The sequence below is a fragment of the Ursus arctos genome, unplaced genomic scaffold, assembly GCF_023065955.2.
Source record: "Ursus arctos isolate Adak ecotype North America unplaced genomic scaffold, UrsArc2.0 scaffold_12, whole genome shotgun sequence".
Taxonomy (NCBI): Eukaryota; Metazoa; Chordata; class Mammalia; order Carnivora; family Ursidae; genus Ursus; species Ursus arctos.
In genome coordinates this window covers 42,467,611-42,483,156 of record NW_026622786.1, presented here as the reverse complement: position 1 = coordinate 42,483,156, position 15,546 = coordinate 42,467,611, and the positions used below count along the sequence as shown (strand labels likewise).

The 15,546-nt window shown below is 41.7% G+C and overlaps 1 protein-coding gene across 3 annotated transcripts in view; it reads left to right on the top strand.

The window, feature by feature from the left end:
- The window catches only part of AK5 (adenylate kinase 5), a 233,867-nt gene that overhangs the window by 117,036 nt on the left and 101,285 nt on the right, over nucleotides 1–15,546 (top strand). For all 3 annotated transcript variants that reach the window (XM_057310547.1, XM_057310548.1, XM_026497778.4), the window contains exons 7-8: nucleotides 7,340–7,430; nucleotides 15,025–15,101. In XM_057310547.1, coding sequence (XP_057166530.1) covers nucleotides 7,340–7,430; nucleotides 15,025–15,101 — 168 coding nt within the window. The remainder of the gene's footprint in view (nucleotides 1–7,339; nucleotides 7,431–15,024; nucleotides 15,102–15,546) is intronic.

Sequence of the window (15,546 nt, the reverse complement as noted above, 5' to 3'; positions counted from 1 at the left end):
TTGCGTGATACCAAGGAGGGGTAAATAATTCAGGAAGCCAGCTTAATGCTCCAAGAATGACATATATAAAACTGAGACAATATGAATAACAGAACCCATTTATTTCTTCCTCAAACTTAAGCAGAGAAAAAGTGGGAGATAGACCTACACTCAATGAAAGGTGCAATCTGGGAAGAGAAATTGAAATGGTGTTCTTCCTTCAAGTCCACTTAGAGACATTTTGTAAACCTAACATTCCTACCTAGCAGAGCAAGAAATGCAGAAAGCCCTGTCTCCATGGAGAAGATTTGGACTGCCGGTTGCAGGCTGAAAAGCAGAGCCCAAAGGAAACAAAACCAAAACCTCATGTCTGCCATTAAAAATGCACTTTCTCCTCACATGGCATTGCCTCCCCTCCCCCTACTACAATTTTCTTTCCTAACACAGGTATATTTTGTACGATTTTGAAAGCTGTTCCAACACTTGTTATTCAAATTACAACATGTGTTGTGAGTGAACTGGGCAATTTGATAAGCCTTTCATTTTGAAGCTACCAGTTGACCTCTCCAGGCCTCTGACATTAAATGACCTGAAACAGATTATGCAGACCATGTCCTCGATGAGCCCTTTCCCTCAGAACAAGAAAAGCGTTTTGTTAAGATTGCCAGACAGAGGGGCGCCTGGGTGGCTCAGTTGGTTAAGTGGCCACCTTCAGTTCAAGTCATGATCTCCGGGTCTTCGGATCAAGTTCTGTGATGGGGCTCCCTGTTGTTCACTGGGAAGCCTGCTTCCCCCTATCCCTCTGCCCCTCGCCCTGCTCATGCTCTCTCTCAAATAAATAAATAAATAAAATCTTAAAAAAAAAAAAAAAAAAGAGTGCCAGAGAGATAACAGTCACCAAAAAGATAAAGTTGCCCATCTAATCACAGAATTTCGGAGCTGGGAGCAACCTCAGATAGCAGGATTCCGTCTGCCCCATGAAGCTTGCTTCTGACCTGTGAGCTGTAAATGAACTTTCATCCCTAGAGCTTCCATCACGCTCTGCCCATGGTACCCCTGCAGCATCACCCCTTCTGCTATGCATTGCATTTTGAAGTTAACAGCCCAGGTTCTTGCAGTTCAAAACCTTTCAAAAAAGAAAAAAGAAAAATAATCACTTCTTGAGTTTCAGAAACACGGTTTGGAAACCCAAAAGCTGAGCATGCCTTGGTGAAGCCCAGGTTTCTCAGCTCTGGCACGACTGACACGCAGACTGGGTAATTCTCTGTTGTGAGGAGCTGTCCTGGGCACTGTAGGAGATTTCGCAGCCTCCCTGGCCAGGAGTGTCTCCCCTGCCTGTTGTGACAACAAGAAATGTCTCCCAACGTTGCCTAATGTTGGGGTGGGGGAAGGAGAGGGAGAGAGAATTTATTCTGGTTGAGAACTATTAATGTATATGGTTTATGCAAAAACAAATAAGTAAAATGTGATGATTTAAAAGTCAGTTCTCCTCTTACCATACACACAACCTCTGCAACACTGAATGCTACCATTTTGCAAAACTCTTAGCCAGGTAAGCGGCCAAGTGTTGTGATAGTGACTAATCACAGTGCTCTCCAAGGTCTGCGTGCCACGTTATCTGCTGAGGGAGTGGAGAGACGAGTCCCGCGCTAGTCCTGGAGTTGTACAAGTGGGATGTTACAGAAAACAAAGCCGTCTGGGTTCACTGTTGTGATCCTGATGCAGAAGTAAACGGGGTTCAGCAGCATCTGTGTAATCCAGAGCTGAGCTGGGTATGTGGGTGTCGCCTTCCTTCCTCATGGTCCACGTTCATTATCCAAACGCTTAGCCGTTGGAATCTACCCAGCCTGTAGTAGTTACTCAGCAAATACTTGTTGAATGTTTCATGAATGGTGCAGTTGGCTTTTGGCTTGGACAATCAGGTACTTTAGTCTGTGCTAGAAATAAACATAGCTTTGTTCAAATCAGTTAGAGGATAGAATATCGCCTAGAACATCTCAAAGTCTCTTGTACTCCTTATTCCACAATCCCCAAGTTAAAAAAAAAAAAAGTGTGTGTGTGATTGTGTGTCTGTGTGTATGTGTCTCCAAAGTACAGACGCAATCAAAGATCTGTAAGATATACTCCCTCAGACCTAGGTCGTTGCAGAGAGAGAGGATAAAAGAAGGACTGCAGTTTATGCCAGGCTCTGTGCTATGTGTTAAATATATACCATCTCCTTAGGCCTTGCAGCAGTCCTGTTGTGTAGGTGCTAAGAACAGGGGGATATAAGTTGCTCAAACCAGACAGCTGCTACAGGGGGAAGCAGAAATTCAAACCAAGCTCCAGTCGAGTTTCAAGCTGTCTGAGCCCAGTCTGAAGCCTCCCTGACTCACTTGTGTGCCAGGCTTTGGGTGCTTATTGAACGGAGAGCCTTGTCACCACTGCCCTGTATGTCCAACATTGCTGACAACCGAGCAGCCTCTTCAGCGTTAAAGGCTGGGCTTCATCATCCCCACCATGATGGAAATCTCTACAGAGACAGCACACAGGCCCAACCAGACCAGCCCTACAGAGGCTCTGGCTCCTTTTAGCATTTCTAGATCCAGATGCTGTGCTGCTTCCTCTTGCAGGGGGTATGGCTTCTCAGTGGCTGCCCCAGGGGCTAGACAGCGCAATCAAGAATTAGAGGGTACTTAACTCCTCAGAGGTAAAAACTTGGACCAGTGAAAAACAGGAAACCAGGAGCACCTGTGTGGCTCAGTAGGTTAAGTATCTGCCGTCAGGTCAGGTCATGAGCCCAGAGTCCCACTCAGCAGGGATTCTGCTTCTCCCTCCACTCCTTCCTCTCCCTCTGCTCTCTGCCCCTCCCCCTCCTCCTCCATTTCCCCCTCCCCTCCCCACACCATGCTTGCATGCTCTCTCTCAAATGAAAGGAAGGAAGGAAGGAAGGAAGGAAGGAAGGAAGGAAAGAAGGAAGGAAAGAAGGAAGGAAAGAAGGAAGGAAGGAAAAAAGGAAAAGAAAGAAAGAGAAAGAAAGAAAGAAAGAGAGAGAGAAAGAAAAAGAAAGAAAGAAAGAAAGAAAGAAAGAAAAAGAAAGAAAGGGAAAGAAAGAAAAGAAAGAAAGGGAGGGAAGGGAGGGAGGCAGGGAAGAAAGGAAGGGAGGGAGGGGAGGAAGAAAGAGGGAAAGGAAAGAAAGAAAAGAAAAAAAAGAGAAAAAAAACTGAAAGGAACCAACATATAAATACCTCTCCTGTTCCCCCTTCTGTCAGATTCTTCTGAGATGCAGAGGGTCCATTTAGCCTTTCTAGAGACCAGTCTGCCAGCTCCGTTTTCTTGTGAAGCTGTGGCCTTTCCAGGAATGTACTACCTTACATTTGTTTTCCCTTTTTCTTTGCCTTTCCTTTTTTCCTTACACTTACTGCCCTGGGATTGCACACACACCCACCCTCCAGTAAAATGTTAACCCCAAACTAAAACATAAATTTAAGCTCTTTTATTTATAAAATGACAATGCTGCCACCCATATCTCAAAAGTCCAAGAAAAAAGAAAATCAAAATCCCTCCTTAGTATGTTGCTCCTTCCTGATGATAGCTAATAAATATTTTGAAAGAAAAAACCAGCCATAGTATGCATGGATATAAGGAACAGTGCATCAAGATGGCACTAAATGTGCCTTCATGGTCTCCTTGTATCTGCCCTTGTATCAACCACCAGCTGCTTTTCTTATCTTGCTTTTAGATAAAAAGGGCTGTGTTAACACTCATTTGAGCAGAAGGGCTATATTTGTCTTACTGTGACGGTATCTGTAGGATGGAAAGTGTCAGTCATCCTGAATTCAAGTCCTAGCTCTGCTTACTAGCTGTTTGACTTGAGAAAGTCATAATATCTCTAAGTAGATATTTCCTCACCTGTAAAATAGAAAACTATCTGCCTCACCTTTCCCATGGGCTGTTGTGACATGGTAAAAGCACTTTGAAACACCATTCAGATGTGCTTTAACTATAAGAGGAGGTAAGGAAGTAACTTTCTAATTTAGGCTTCCAAAATTTCCCTCACTAAGAATGATGAAACGCTTCAGTAGGAGAATATAAAGGAGTAATCACTTAAATCCTCTTAAATGTCTTCAAGATAATAATTAAGATTAAAAGCTAAAGAATTGAGACTTCTGACCAAGATGGAATAATAGAGACTGGATTTTCCCTCCCACGTAAAACAAACAGACAAAAGAAAAAGAAAAAAAATATTTTAAAAAACAATTTTCAAGATACTTTACATCAAGCAATGAGGTGATTCCTAGAGAGGAAGGAAACAAAAGCAGTAAGCAGGGAGAGGGAGAAGTAGGCTCCCCGTTGAGCAGGGAGCCTGACGCGGGGCTCTATCCCAGGACCCTGGGATCATGACCTGAACCAAAGGCAGATACTTAGCTGACTGAACCACCCAGGCACCCCAATACCACATCTTCTTTATCCATTCATTTGTCAGTGGACATTTGGGTTTTGTCAGTGGACATCTGGATTCTTTCCATAATTTAGCTACTGTTGATAAGGCTACTATAAACATTGGAGTGCATGGACCCCTTCAAATCAGTATTTTTGTATCCTTCCAGTGAATACCTAGTAGTGCAATTCCTGGATCATAGGGTAATTCTATTTTTAACTTTTTGAGGAACCTCCATACTGTTCTCCAGAGTGGCTGTACCAGTGCACATTCCCATCAACAGTGTAAGAAGGTTCCTCTTTCTCCACATCCTGGCCAATACCTGTTGTTCCTATGTTGTCAATTTTAGCCATTCTGACTGGTGTGAGGTAATATCTCATCGTAGTTTTGATTTCTATTTCCCTGATGATGAGTGATGGTGAGCATCTTTTAGTATGTCTGTTAGCCAAGTGGATGGCTTTGGATAGTTTTTGGGAAAATGTCTATTCATGTCTTCTGCCCATTTCTTAATTGTATTATTTGTTTTTTGAGTGTTGAGTTTGATAAGTTCTTTATATATTTTAGATACTAATCCTTTATCATACATGTCATTTGCAAATATCATCTCCCATTCTGTAGGTTGCCTTTTAGTTTTGTTGATTGCTTCCCTTGCTGTGCAGAAGCTTTTTATTTTGATGAAGTCCCAATAGTTTATTTTTGCTTTTGTTTTCCTTGCCTCGAGAGACATATCTAGTAAGAAGTTGCTGCAGTTGATGTCAAAGAGGTTACAGCCTGTGTTGCCCTCTAGGATTTTGATGGTTTCCTGACTCACATTTAGGTCTTTCATCCATTTTGAATTTATTTTTGTATATGGTATAAGACAGTGGTCCAGTTTCATTCTTCTGTGTGTCTCTGTCCAGTTTTCCCAACACCATTTGTTGAAGAGGCTGTCTTTGTTCCATTAGATATTCTTTCTTACTTTGTTGAAGATTAATTGCCCATATAGTTGTTTTCATTTCTGGGTTTCTTATTCTGTTCCATTGACCTAGGTGTCTGTTTTTGTGCCAGTACCATACTGTCTTGATCACTACAGCTTTGTAATATAACTTGAAGTTCAGAACTGTGATGCCTCCAGCTTTGCTTTGCTTTTTCAAGATTGCTTTGGCTATTCAGGGTCTTTCACAGTTTGATACAAAGTTTAGGCTTGCTCTAGCTGTGAAAAATGCTGATATTTTGATAGGGATTACACTAAATGTGTAGATTGCTTTGGGTAATATAGACATTTAACAATATTTTCTCTTCTGATCCATGAGAATGGAATGTTTTTCCATTTCTTTGTGTCATCTTTAATTTCTTTCATCAGTGTTTTAGAGTTGTCAGAGTACAGGTCTTTTACTTCTTTGGTTAGGTTTATTCTTAGGTATCTTATGGCTTTTGATGCAATTATAAATGAGATCGATTTATTGATTTCTCTTTCTGCTGCTTCATTATTGGTGTATAGACATGCAACAGATTTCTGTGCGTTGATTTGTATTCTGCGACTTTAGTGAAATTGTGTATCAGTTCTAGCAATTTTTTGGTCAGCTCAACGAGTCTTAAAATCAACATCTGAAAGGATCAAGTTGTTTCCAAGTAACTAAACTGCATTCCAGAACAAAGCTCAAGAATATTTATAGGAATACAAAAATAACTAACACCCAACACAGTCAAAATGACGATGCTTGGCATCCAATAAAAACTACCAAACATGCAAAGAAACACCAGATGTTAGAATTAGCAAAGGACATTAAATGTTATAATTGTATTTCAGATATTCAAAGGCTTAAATAGAGACATAGATTTTTTTTAAAGACTCAAATCAAACATCTAGAGATGAAAACTATAATGTCTGAGCTGAAAGATACCCAGGATGAGATTAACAGTGTAGCCGTACAGCAGAATACTACTCAGCAATGAAAAGGGATGAATGATGGATAAAACATTGATGAATCTCAGAATAACTGGGCTGAGTGAAAGAGTCCAGACAAAAAAGATTGCATGCTGTATAAATCCTTTTATATGAAATTCTAGAGGATGCAAAATAATCTAGAGTTAGAAAGTGTAGGTCAATGATTAATTACCAGGTAAGGGAGCAGGTGGAAGGACTTCATTCCCAAGGGGCACAAAGACACTTTTGAGGGTGATAGTTATGTTCACTATTTTGATTTTTATGATGGTTTCACAGCTATGCAGACATGGATGTCAAAACTTAATAATTCGTACACTTTAAATATATACAGTTTATTATATGTTGATTATAATTCAGCAAAGCTTTAGTTTTTAAAAACTAAAGAGATGAGCATGTATTTTTTAAAAAACACTGCACAACTTGGGACATAGAGGACTTATAAATATAACCACATTTTTAATATTTAAATTTTTCTAAATTTTAAAGAATGGTGAAATGTTTAAGTCTATAATTTTTATTACATCTTAGTCTGTAGTGTCTACAGACTCCATCTATTGTATAGTATCTATAGTATCTAGTATAGTAACTAAAATTCGGTTTGGGGCTCTTTCTTTTTTCAACGTTGGGGGGTACGTTGGAAACCCCCCCCCATTGTTCAGAACTACGTATTTTCATGGTTCTTTTTAATTAAAAACAAAAACCCTAAGAGCCAGAAGGCACGAGGTAAATTTTAATACATTTTTCCAGAGCGTACTTTACAAATTAAGAAAATTCTACACATTTTTCTTAACCACATGTGAGTGATTGTACACTTACTCCCCAGTACCCTTCTCTGGTTGATATGTGGTCTAGGCTGAAAAACTCTCGGGGTCTGTTTAACACTCAAGGGGCTTTAATTCCTGTTGACCTGCTGTGTTAGAAATACAGTTGTGTGATGCATGCTCATTGTATTTGGGAATGAACTAATCTATGTCTTCTCTTGTTCCCAACTTGTCTGTCCTGATTGCGCCCAGTTTGATGCTGACCGAGACGAGGATGAGGTGTTCTATGACATCAGCGTGGCAGTTGACAGCAAGTTATTTCCAAACAAAGAAGCTGCAGCAGGTAAGTCACTGTGTCCTTTGGGCCACAGTCCGGCCTGACCACTGCCAAGTGTCTGGAGCGTCGTAGTAATATTGGAGCACAACAATCTGCTGTAAGGTTTTAAGGATGACACTGTCCTCAGAGCCTTATACTTCCTGATTTAAAAATGAAGGTACAAAACAAAATAGAAAAGAAGGACTCTCCATCTGGCCCTTATAGGTAATGCTTTTCCTGCAGTCATTGCACATGTAAATTAGCAGGCAGTCCCAACGTAACATAGGACCTATGTGACTATAATTGAAAAATATATAGTTACAGTTCCCCTAGGACTCCTTAACTCATACTTGCCTCTGCCGCACCCCCTTGGGAAAAGCCTCCCCTCTGTCAGATGGCTACTCCCATCCCAACCCACAGCTCCCATTTTGGCTCTGAGCCTTCTCTTCCTAAGCACTCACACCCCAGAAGTTTGACATTGTGATAGTGCGGGGCTATCACATTCCCCTCTGCAGGCAGTACTCACAGTTCTGCCCTTGGCCCTTTTCTCACTCTCTTTGGCTCTGACTCTGGTCAACTCATTGTCCCTCGTAGTCTCAATAATCAGTTCCATGTGGATGACTCTCAAATCTTTGTCCCAGTCCTGACATTTCTTCTCAATAATGGCCTCAGTGGGTAAAGACCAAAAAAGCTCTGAGCTGTAAAGAAAAAGGCTATACACTTAAAATGTTTAACCATATTTGATTTGAAGCACCCGAAGAGTAGTTTCAAAGAAAGGCAAGGACGTAGTCTTTCTGGGCAGCCCCGCAGAGCACAGATAACAATGTAAACGCACCTGCCTGGTTTTTCAGTGATAGTTACAATAAGATAGGCTACTGCAGGGAAAGGTGGAATAGTGAGAAGCATGTAAGATCATGTAAACCAGAGCGTTGCTGCTCTGGAAAATGCTATGACCCCCATGCCTTGTAAGTCAATCTTTTATTTAGAACATTTACTTAGACCTCTAACAACAAACATCTAATGGCTAGGTATCCTCAGTTTGCTAAGACGGTGGAGTGGAGGAGCTGATTTAAGCTGACCCTTGGGTTTTCTTTATTTTTTCAAATTTTAATTACTGTATAGTTAACATACAGTGTGATATTATTATCAGGTGTGCAGTGGAGGGATTCAACAATTCTGTACAGGACTCAGTGCTCATCATGATAAGTGGACTCTTAATCCCCTTCCCCTCTTTCACCCATCCCCCACCCGCCTCCCCACTGGTAACCATCAATTTGTTCTCTATGGTTGAGTCTACTTCTTGGTTTGTCTCTCTTTCTTTCCTTTGTTCATTGGTTTTGTTTCTTAAATTCCACATGTGAGTGAAATCGTATGGTATTTGTCTTTCTCTAACTGACTTATTTCACTTAGCATCATACCCTCTAGGTCCATCCATGTTGTTGCAAATGGCAAGATGTCATTCTTTTTTATGGCTGAATAATACTACAATGTACATATATACCACATCTTCTTTATCCATTCATCTGTCGATGGACATCTGGGCTGCTTCCGTAATTTGGCTCTTGTACATAATGCTGCAGTAAACATAGGGGTGCATATATCTTTTCAAATTAGTGGTTTTGTATTCTTTGGGTAAATACCCACTAGTGGAATTACTGGACGATATGGTAGTTCTCTTTTTAGTTTTTTGAGGACCCTCCATGCTGTTTTCCACGGTGGCTGCACCAGTTTGCATTCCCACCGACAATGTGAGGGTTCCTTTTTCTCCACGTCCTCTAAGCTGCCTTCTTTAGAACAGTCGACACTACACTTTGTGGCTCTCTATTGGCGTTTCTCCAAGGTGGCCTCATCCCACAGTGACGTGGCTGCACTGGCTTCTGTGCGCATCTGTAAACCGCCCGAGGGCAGGGGCTGCGTCCTCAGAGTACAGAGACCCTGCCCCATAGCAGAGGTTTCTGGGGACCTCATCTTTCCTCTCTGTACCTCCAAACTTCTGAACAGAGGAGTCTGCTCACAGCCTCAACTCCCACGAGCTCCCCTCCACGCCTCAGAACCCTGAAAACTGAGTCCTGTTCCAGCCTTAAAATAAGCCTGTTCTATCTATAACAGCCCTCCGTTGATGGAGTGAGCAAGGGAGGACTGTGGTAAATGGGAAATACACGATGCCTCCCCTACAGGAGGCAGCCACTTTGGAGCCCCGTGTTATTGTTGCCATTAAGGAATGGGCCAGTCATTGCTGGATCTCTGTCTCTCTTTCAAGAGAAAACAGAAGCCCTCATCTGTAGGTGAAATCTCCAGGCTTGTAAATGCTGCTGACTCACCCAGTTAAACGAGCCATGTCCGTGGCCCCTGCTCTGTGAATTGTCAGCCCCCAGGTTGTCCCTCTACTCTTCCTTTCTCTCTGGACCCCCTCTTTGCACAATCTCAGCCGCCCCACAGCTCCCATATCACCTCCCTGTGAATGGCTTTCCATTCTTCTTTTAAATTTTTAAAATTTATATATTTAAAATATATATTTAAGATGTGCATCATGATGATTACACGGAGGAATGACTACTACAGGTAAGCTAATTAATATATCTTCTCTTCACCTAGTCACCATTCTTCTGTGTGTAACAAGAGCACCCAAAATATATTCTCTTAGCAAATTTCCAGTACTTAATACAGGGTTATTACTACAGTCATCAGGCTGTACATTACGTCCCTAGACTTACTCATCCTATATAACTGCAACTTTGCCCCTTTGGCCAACATCTCCCATTTCCCCTGCCTGCATGCCTTGGTAACCATCGCTCTACTCTCTGCTTCAGTGTTTTGTTTTGTTTTGTTTTGTTTTTTAGATTCCACCTATCAGTGAGATCAGGCAGTTTTTCTCTATTAAGGGAGCCAGGCAAAAATGTCCCTATCCTCACGGCCCACACTAGTCGTCATTCCTCAAGGATACCTTGGGACAGTCCCTGTTCTTTATCCCCACTGCACTCGTCAGGGCTTTGTCATTCTCTCTGGGCCTTTTACCTCATCCCTGGCCTCTTACCCCATCCTTAGCCTCTCCCATCTGTTCTGAATCCTGTTGCTGCCATGGGGCTCCTCGTTCAATGCAGCTCTGCCCCCTCTGCCTTCCCAACAAAACAAAACAAAGCAAAACCTTCAGTGACTTCCCTGCAGGCTGAGAGCCAGTGTCCTTAGCATGACAGAAATACCCTTAGCTTTGCTGCGGGGTCCTCCTCCTGCCCCAGCACCGCCTTCCCCCACCCCCGACACCCCACCAGCTTCCTCCAGCTCCTTGAATGTCTCAAGCACCTTCGTGCCTCTGGCCATTTGCACAAGTTACTTAGTATCCCTGCCCCCGTGTGCATCCTCTCTACTCTCTTACCCCCTAGACCATCCTTCACCCGACCAGATCATATTTTGTATCTCAGTTTAAATGTGATTTTCCTCAGGAGGCGTTCTCAGCCCCCATCACAGACTAGATTAGACCCGGCACACTCCCCTGTACTTTTCCTTCAGGGTGTTTATCACAATTGTGATTATATAATCAGGTATAGGACTGCTTGTTAAAAATCTGTTTCCTTTATTAGAATGCAAGACTTTATGAGGATGGAGAGTGTGTGTGTGTTTGATACGTGGTATGAATCTCATAGGAGATACCACAGAAGCCCTTTTTCATCCAGCTAGTCACCTCAGCTGGACCACTCGTCTCAGTATGTGGACTCACAGCCTCTCCTCCTCCTCTCTTCTGCTCTCTTTGCCCTCTCTCTTTTCCTTCCTCCCTCTGGAGTAACTGGAAAATCACTCCTGCCCAGCTCACCCAGAAATGGTTCCAACACCAGATCCCTGGAGGAGCTCACCTTCTAATCCCAAATACTGTCCAGATATTTTTCCAAAGAAATGCAGTGCTCTTCAAAGGAATTCTAATGCAAACTGTTACTAACACTTTCCATGCTTGTTGGAATAAGAGCTGGGCTCTCGGTGCCTGACGCCTGAGGCACTTAGGAGGGATTGCATGTTTGTGGAGTGAATGGAGAAGATCGAGATTTGCAAAAGCAAAATGTACATATCCTTTTACTCGTTTTTCAGTCATGCAGCATGTATGTATCAAATGCATAGAATGTCTAAATTTTGTTCTTAAATTTAGAGATGAAATACAATGCCACCTAAAGCTGCTTACGGTTCAGCAGAAGAGACAGGACAAGGGAGAACCGCTCTCCTCAGACGGGGCAAACGATGTGTTAGAGGAACTTTAACTGCAGATGCCCTTCGCTACCCAGGAAGCTCTGCCTTGCAGGAGTGCCCCTCGACTTGGGACTCAAAGTGGGAGGGGGATCTTCCTAAAACTTCAGATTAAAGATCCACGAGGAGGAGAAAAGTCTGCAACATTGTCCCAGAAAGCGATATGCTTAGCCTTCCAGTACCTCTTAAGCCAATTTGTATCATCTTCCCACTTAAATTTAGGGAGACAGCCTGAAAATAATCGTTCCGAAGACCACTCGACATCTGAAACTGGTGACGCGGAGTGCTCCCTGGGGGATTCTATTTCAGCTCTGTACCTACAGAAAGAGTATTTTTAAATCTAAAAGAAATTGAGAAATTCAAAATGGGGGGAAGTGAAAGCCATACTATCACTTTTACAAAATGCCCTAATTTTGCTGTCCCTTTTGAGTAATGAGATCATTGCAGGTGTTTTATGTGTTAAATTGTTCAATGAAAGAAGGCAAAAATGTGTACATATATCTATATTTACCTCCTTCTTCTGTATGTCAAACTTAGACTATTATTAAAGGTCCCATTTTCAGCAAACCAAGCAACCAATGCTAAAAGAACATGAAAGCTATTCAATCACTATCTGAGCTGATAATGACATCCATTGTCTATTGCTTCCTATGATTTATTAGTACTGTTGCCAAGAGCAACAACATGTCAAGAAATTGCATCCCTTAATGATACAATAAAATTTCTGTTAAAAGCATTTTATTAGGAAAGCCAATCTCTTCTTTTCTGTAAGCACAAGTTTTTTTTTTAAAGAGATTTTTCCCCCCCTTAAACAAAGGTCTCTTCATTCTATCATTGCTGGAGGTAGTTTTCTAACAATCTTGTTTCAGTTTAAATATTAATGTGTAATAGCTGTTAACGAGGTTGTTTAAGAGCTCTTCAACATTTGTACTTTTTAAAAACAACTGACAGAACAGTTTCTAATTGAATAAAATAAGTAGGACACAGGAACTAAAAGCGGCTATATGTTTAATAACCCTTTGTGTTCAGAGCGCATTGCTCATTCCACATGAATCACTCCAAATACAGCTGAGATGAGGGTACCGCTTAATCCAAGTACCTATCACCACTTCTGCGAGTCAGTGGTGGGTAATATCCATATTATGAAAACAGTGAAAGCTAAAGAAAATTGGCATTACCTTTAATGATGCTCTCAATAGCAACCACCCCAAAAGGAGCATTGATTGTCCCAGACTGGAGTGGCACTCCTTGATTCCACTTCTGATTTTCCCATTTCCACAGCCACCTGGTGACACGTCTCATCACCAGCCATCCCCTGTTACTCATTTTCTCAGAATATGGGAGAGACAGCAACTCCTCCAAGTCCCGTCCCGTAGGGTACTGTAATGAACCATCTATTCATAAAGCTGTTTGGATCCCCCCTGCTTAGACTTTGGAGTAGGCAGGATATGTTGGGACCTATGAATTCTGTCTTTGATCTCACTCACTTTCTGTAGGACCTAGCCCAAGTTATTTTACTTCTGCAAAGCTTATTTTCTTCTTTTCTAAAATGAGGGGGTGGTATTCTATGAAATACTGGTCCTAAAACTTCCATGATCCTATAATGGAAGAATACATGTTTACTTCTGACATCTCGACTACCCCACAACACTTAAGTGCAAACTGATCCCAAAATGGGCTTCAAATCAATCAAATATTTTGGCCCTCAGATATACCTTATAAAATTTCGTATTTGAAAAATAGCAAAAATACAAAGATAGAAAAATTACGTATGATGCCATTACTTCATAAAATTATACATGATATCTAAGTTTCCTTATGACCCCTTTAGTCTCACTTTGTTAATAGCGTGTGGTTCATTGTCTTCCCCAGTCCTTTCTTTCTTCTTTTTTTTTAAAGATTTTATTTATTTATTTGATGGAGAGAGAAAGAGAGAGACAGCCAGTGAGAGAGGGAACACAAGCACGGGGAGTGGGAGAGGAAGAAGCAGGCTCCCAGCAGAGCAGGGAGCCCAATGCAGGGCTTGATCCCAGGATCCCAGAATCCCAGGATCCCAGGATCATGCCCCGGGCTGAAGACAAACACTTAACAACTGAGCCACAAAGGCGCCCCTTCCCAGTCCTTTCTGGCAACCACCTTATTAACAATGGGGTTGGTAAGGGCTGCTCTCTATGGCAACTCCACAGTTAGTTACTTTTCCAAAATTCTTTGATGGGTCAAGGATCTCCACTCTGAAACATTTTATCACCCTTTAAAAAAAAGTGTAAAGATACACAAAAACAAGGTTGTTACTGCTTAGTACTTAGACAACAGGTCAATGGGCTAGTCCTTAGTTAATTTGATAAACAGTAGGGGTAATGATGAGTAGAAAAAAACAAGAGAAGAGATGAGAAAAGACGGTGTGAGGATATACCTTAAATCTCTCTTTGGAAGAAAGTATGAGAGCAGCCTCTCTGGGAGAGGTCTATCTCTGAAAAGCATGTGAGATGCTTGACGTCTTTAATGTTCATTAAGCATTAGTCATCGTGTCTTCTGACCAAGAATTATCTGGCAAGGACAAGTCTACAATGAAATGCGGAGTGGTTCGTTTCTTCACAGGGCCATATAGCATTTTATGGGCAGCACTGAATTCTGTTTTTCTGGCTAGATAGGTGATATGTATTTCCCGGGAGGAAAGAGTCATTAAACAAGGATGATAAATCAGTTGTGCTCCAGGAGCCCCATTATGAAAATTACCGGTTTGAGTTTGAGCCTTGAGGATTAATGGGTAAGAAAATTAATGTAACCTGTAGTACCTGGGCGGGGGGCAGTTCTCTATTAATACTTTAAGTTAACCCAATGTTTCTCATCATCAGGGACTAAAGTGACCCAAAGGCTGGAGGAAAAACTTGTTTTCATGGAGTGAGCAAACTCAGCCCCACTTATTTCTGGAACTTCCTGCTCTTCTCCCACTCTGTACTGTGCTCATGGTGTTCCCTCAATCTCATTTACTACTGTACACCCCTAAGCCGCTACCCCTCCTGGACCATCCTTACTCACCCTCAAAGTTCGGGCTCATAGATTCATTCCTTGTGCTTAGCTCTTACCTCCGTCATCACTTCCACTTCTAGTCGGAATTAGTAGCTCTTTATTTTGGTTTCTGAACCTTGCTGTTGACAAATCAGTCTCTTCCACAGGGCGGTCTTCTTCTTAGGGCCGGAAACAGTGTCTAGAATATCTATGTTTTCTATCTGGGAGCCCAAACATGGTGCCCAGCAGAGGAGAAGAGTCTAAAAATGTTTGAGAATTTAACATAACCATAGAACAATATGGAAACCTAGTGGGAGAGGGTTTGCTTTAGAAACATACACAGACGGCCTTCACCGGGTAATCTTTTCTTTTCTAATCTTAGGTTCGAGTGACCTTGATCCTTCAATGATGTTGGACACTGGAGAGACCATTGATACAGGCTCTGATTATGAAGATCAGGTAATTAAAATCTAAAAAGATCTCTCTCTTTAAATGTTTCAATTTTAGCCTTTGTAAATGTTTTATGAAAATTAGAGTTATAAATCATTTTTGAGGTGCGTACAGATAACAGCATATTCCACGATAAATCATACTAGCCTACAGCTTTTATTCACTAACGTTGGCCCTTCAGCCCCCTCTTCCCCACAGTTCCAAAACAGCAATTAATTAAGGAAAGGTTTGTGGTTTAAGTTACATGAGAAGGAAATGAGGTTATGTGAGGTTCTCTTGCGCAAGAATTTGCCTGTGTCTCTCTATCCCTTTCCGATAATGAACTATCAGTATTTAGTGAGTACTAGCTACAGGTTCAGGGTTCTGCTTTGCTATTTCTAACCTTTGAAAAGACTAACGACCAATGACAACACAGCCAAGAAGTCAAATATATTTTCTATTTTAATAAAACCAG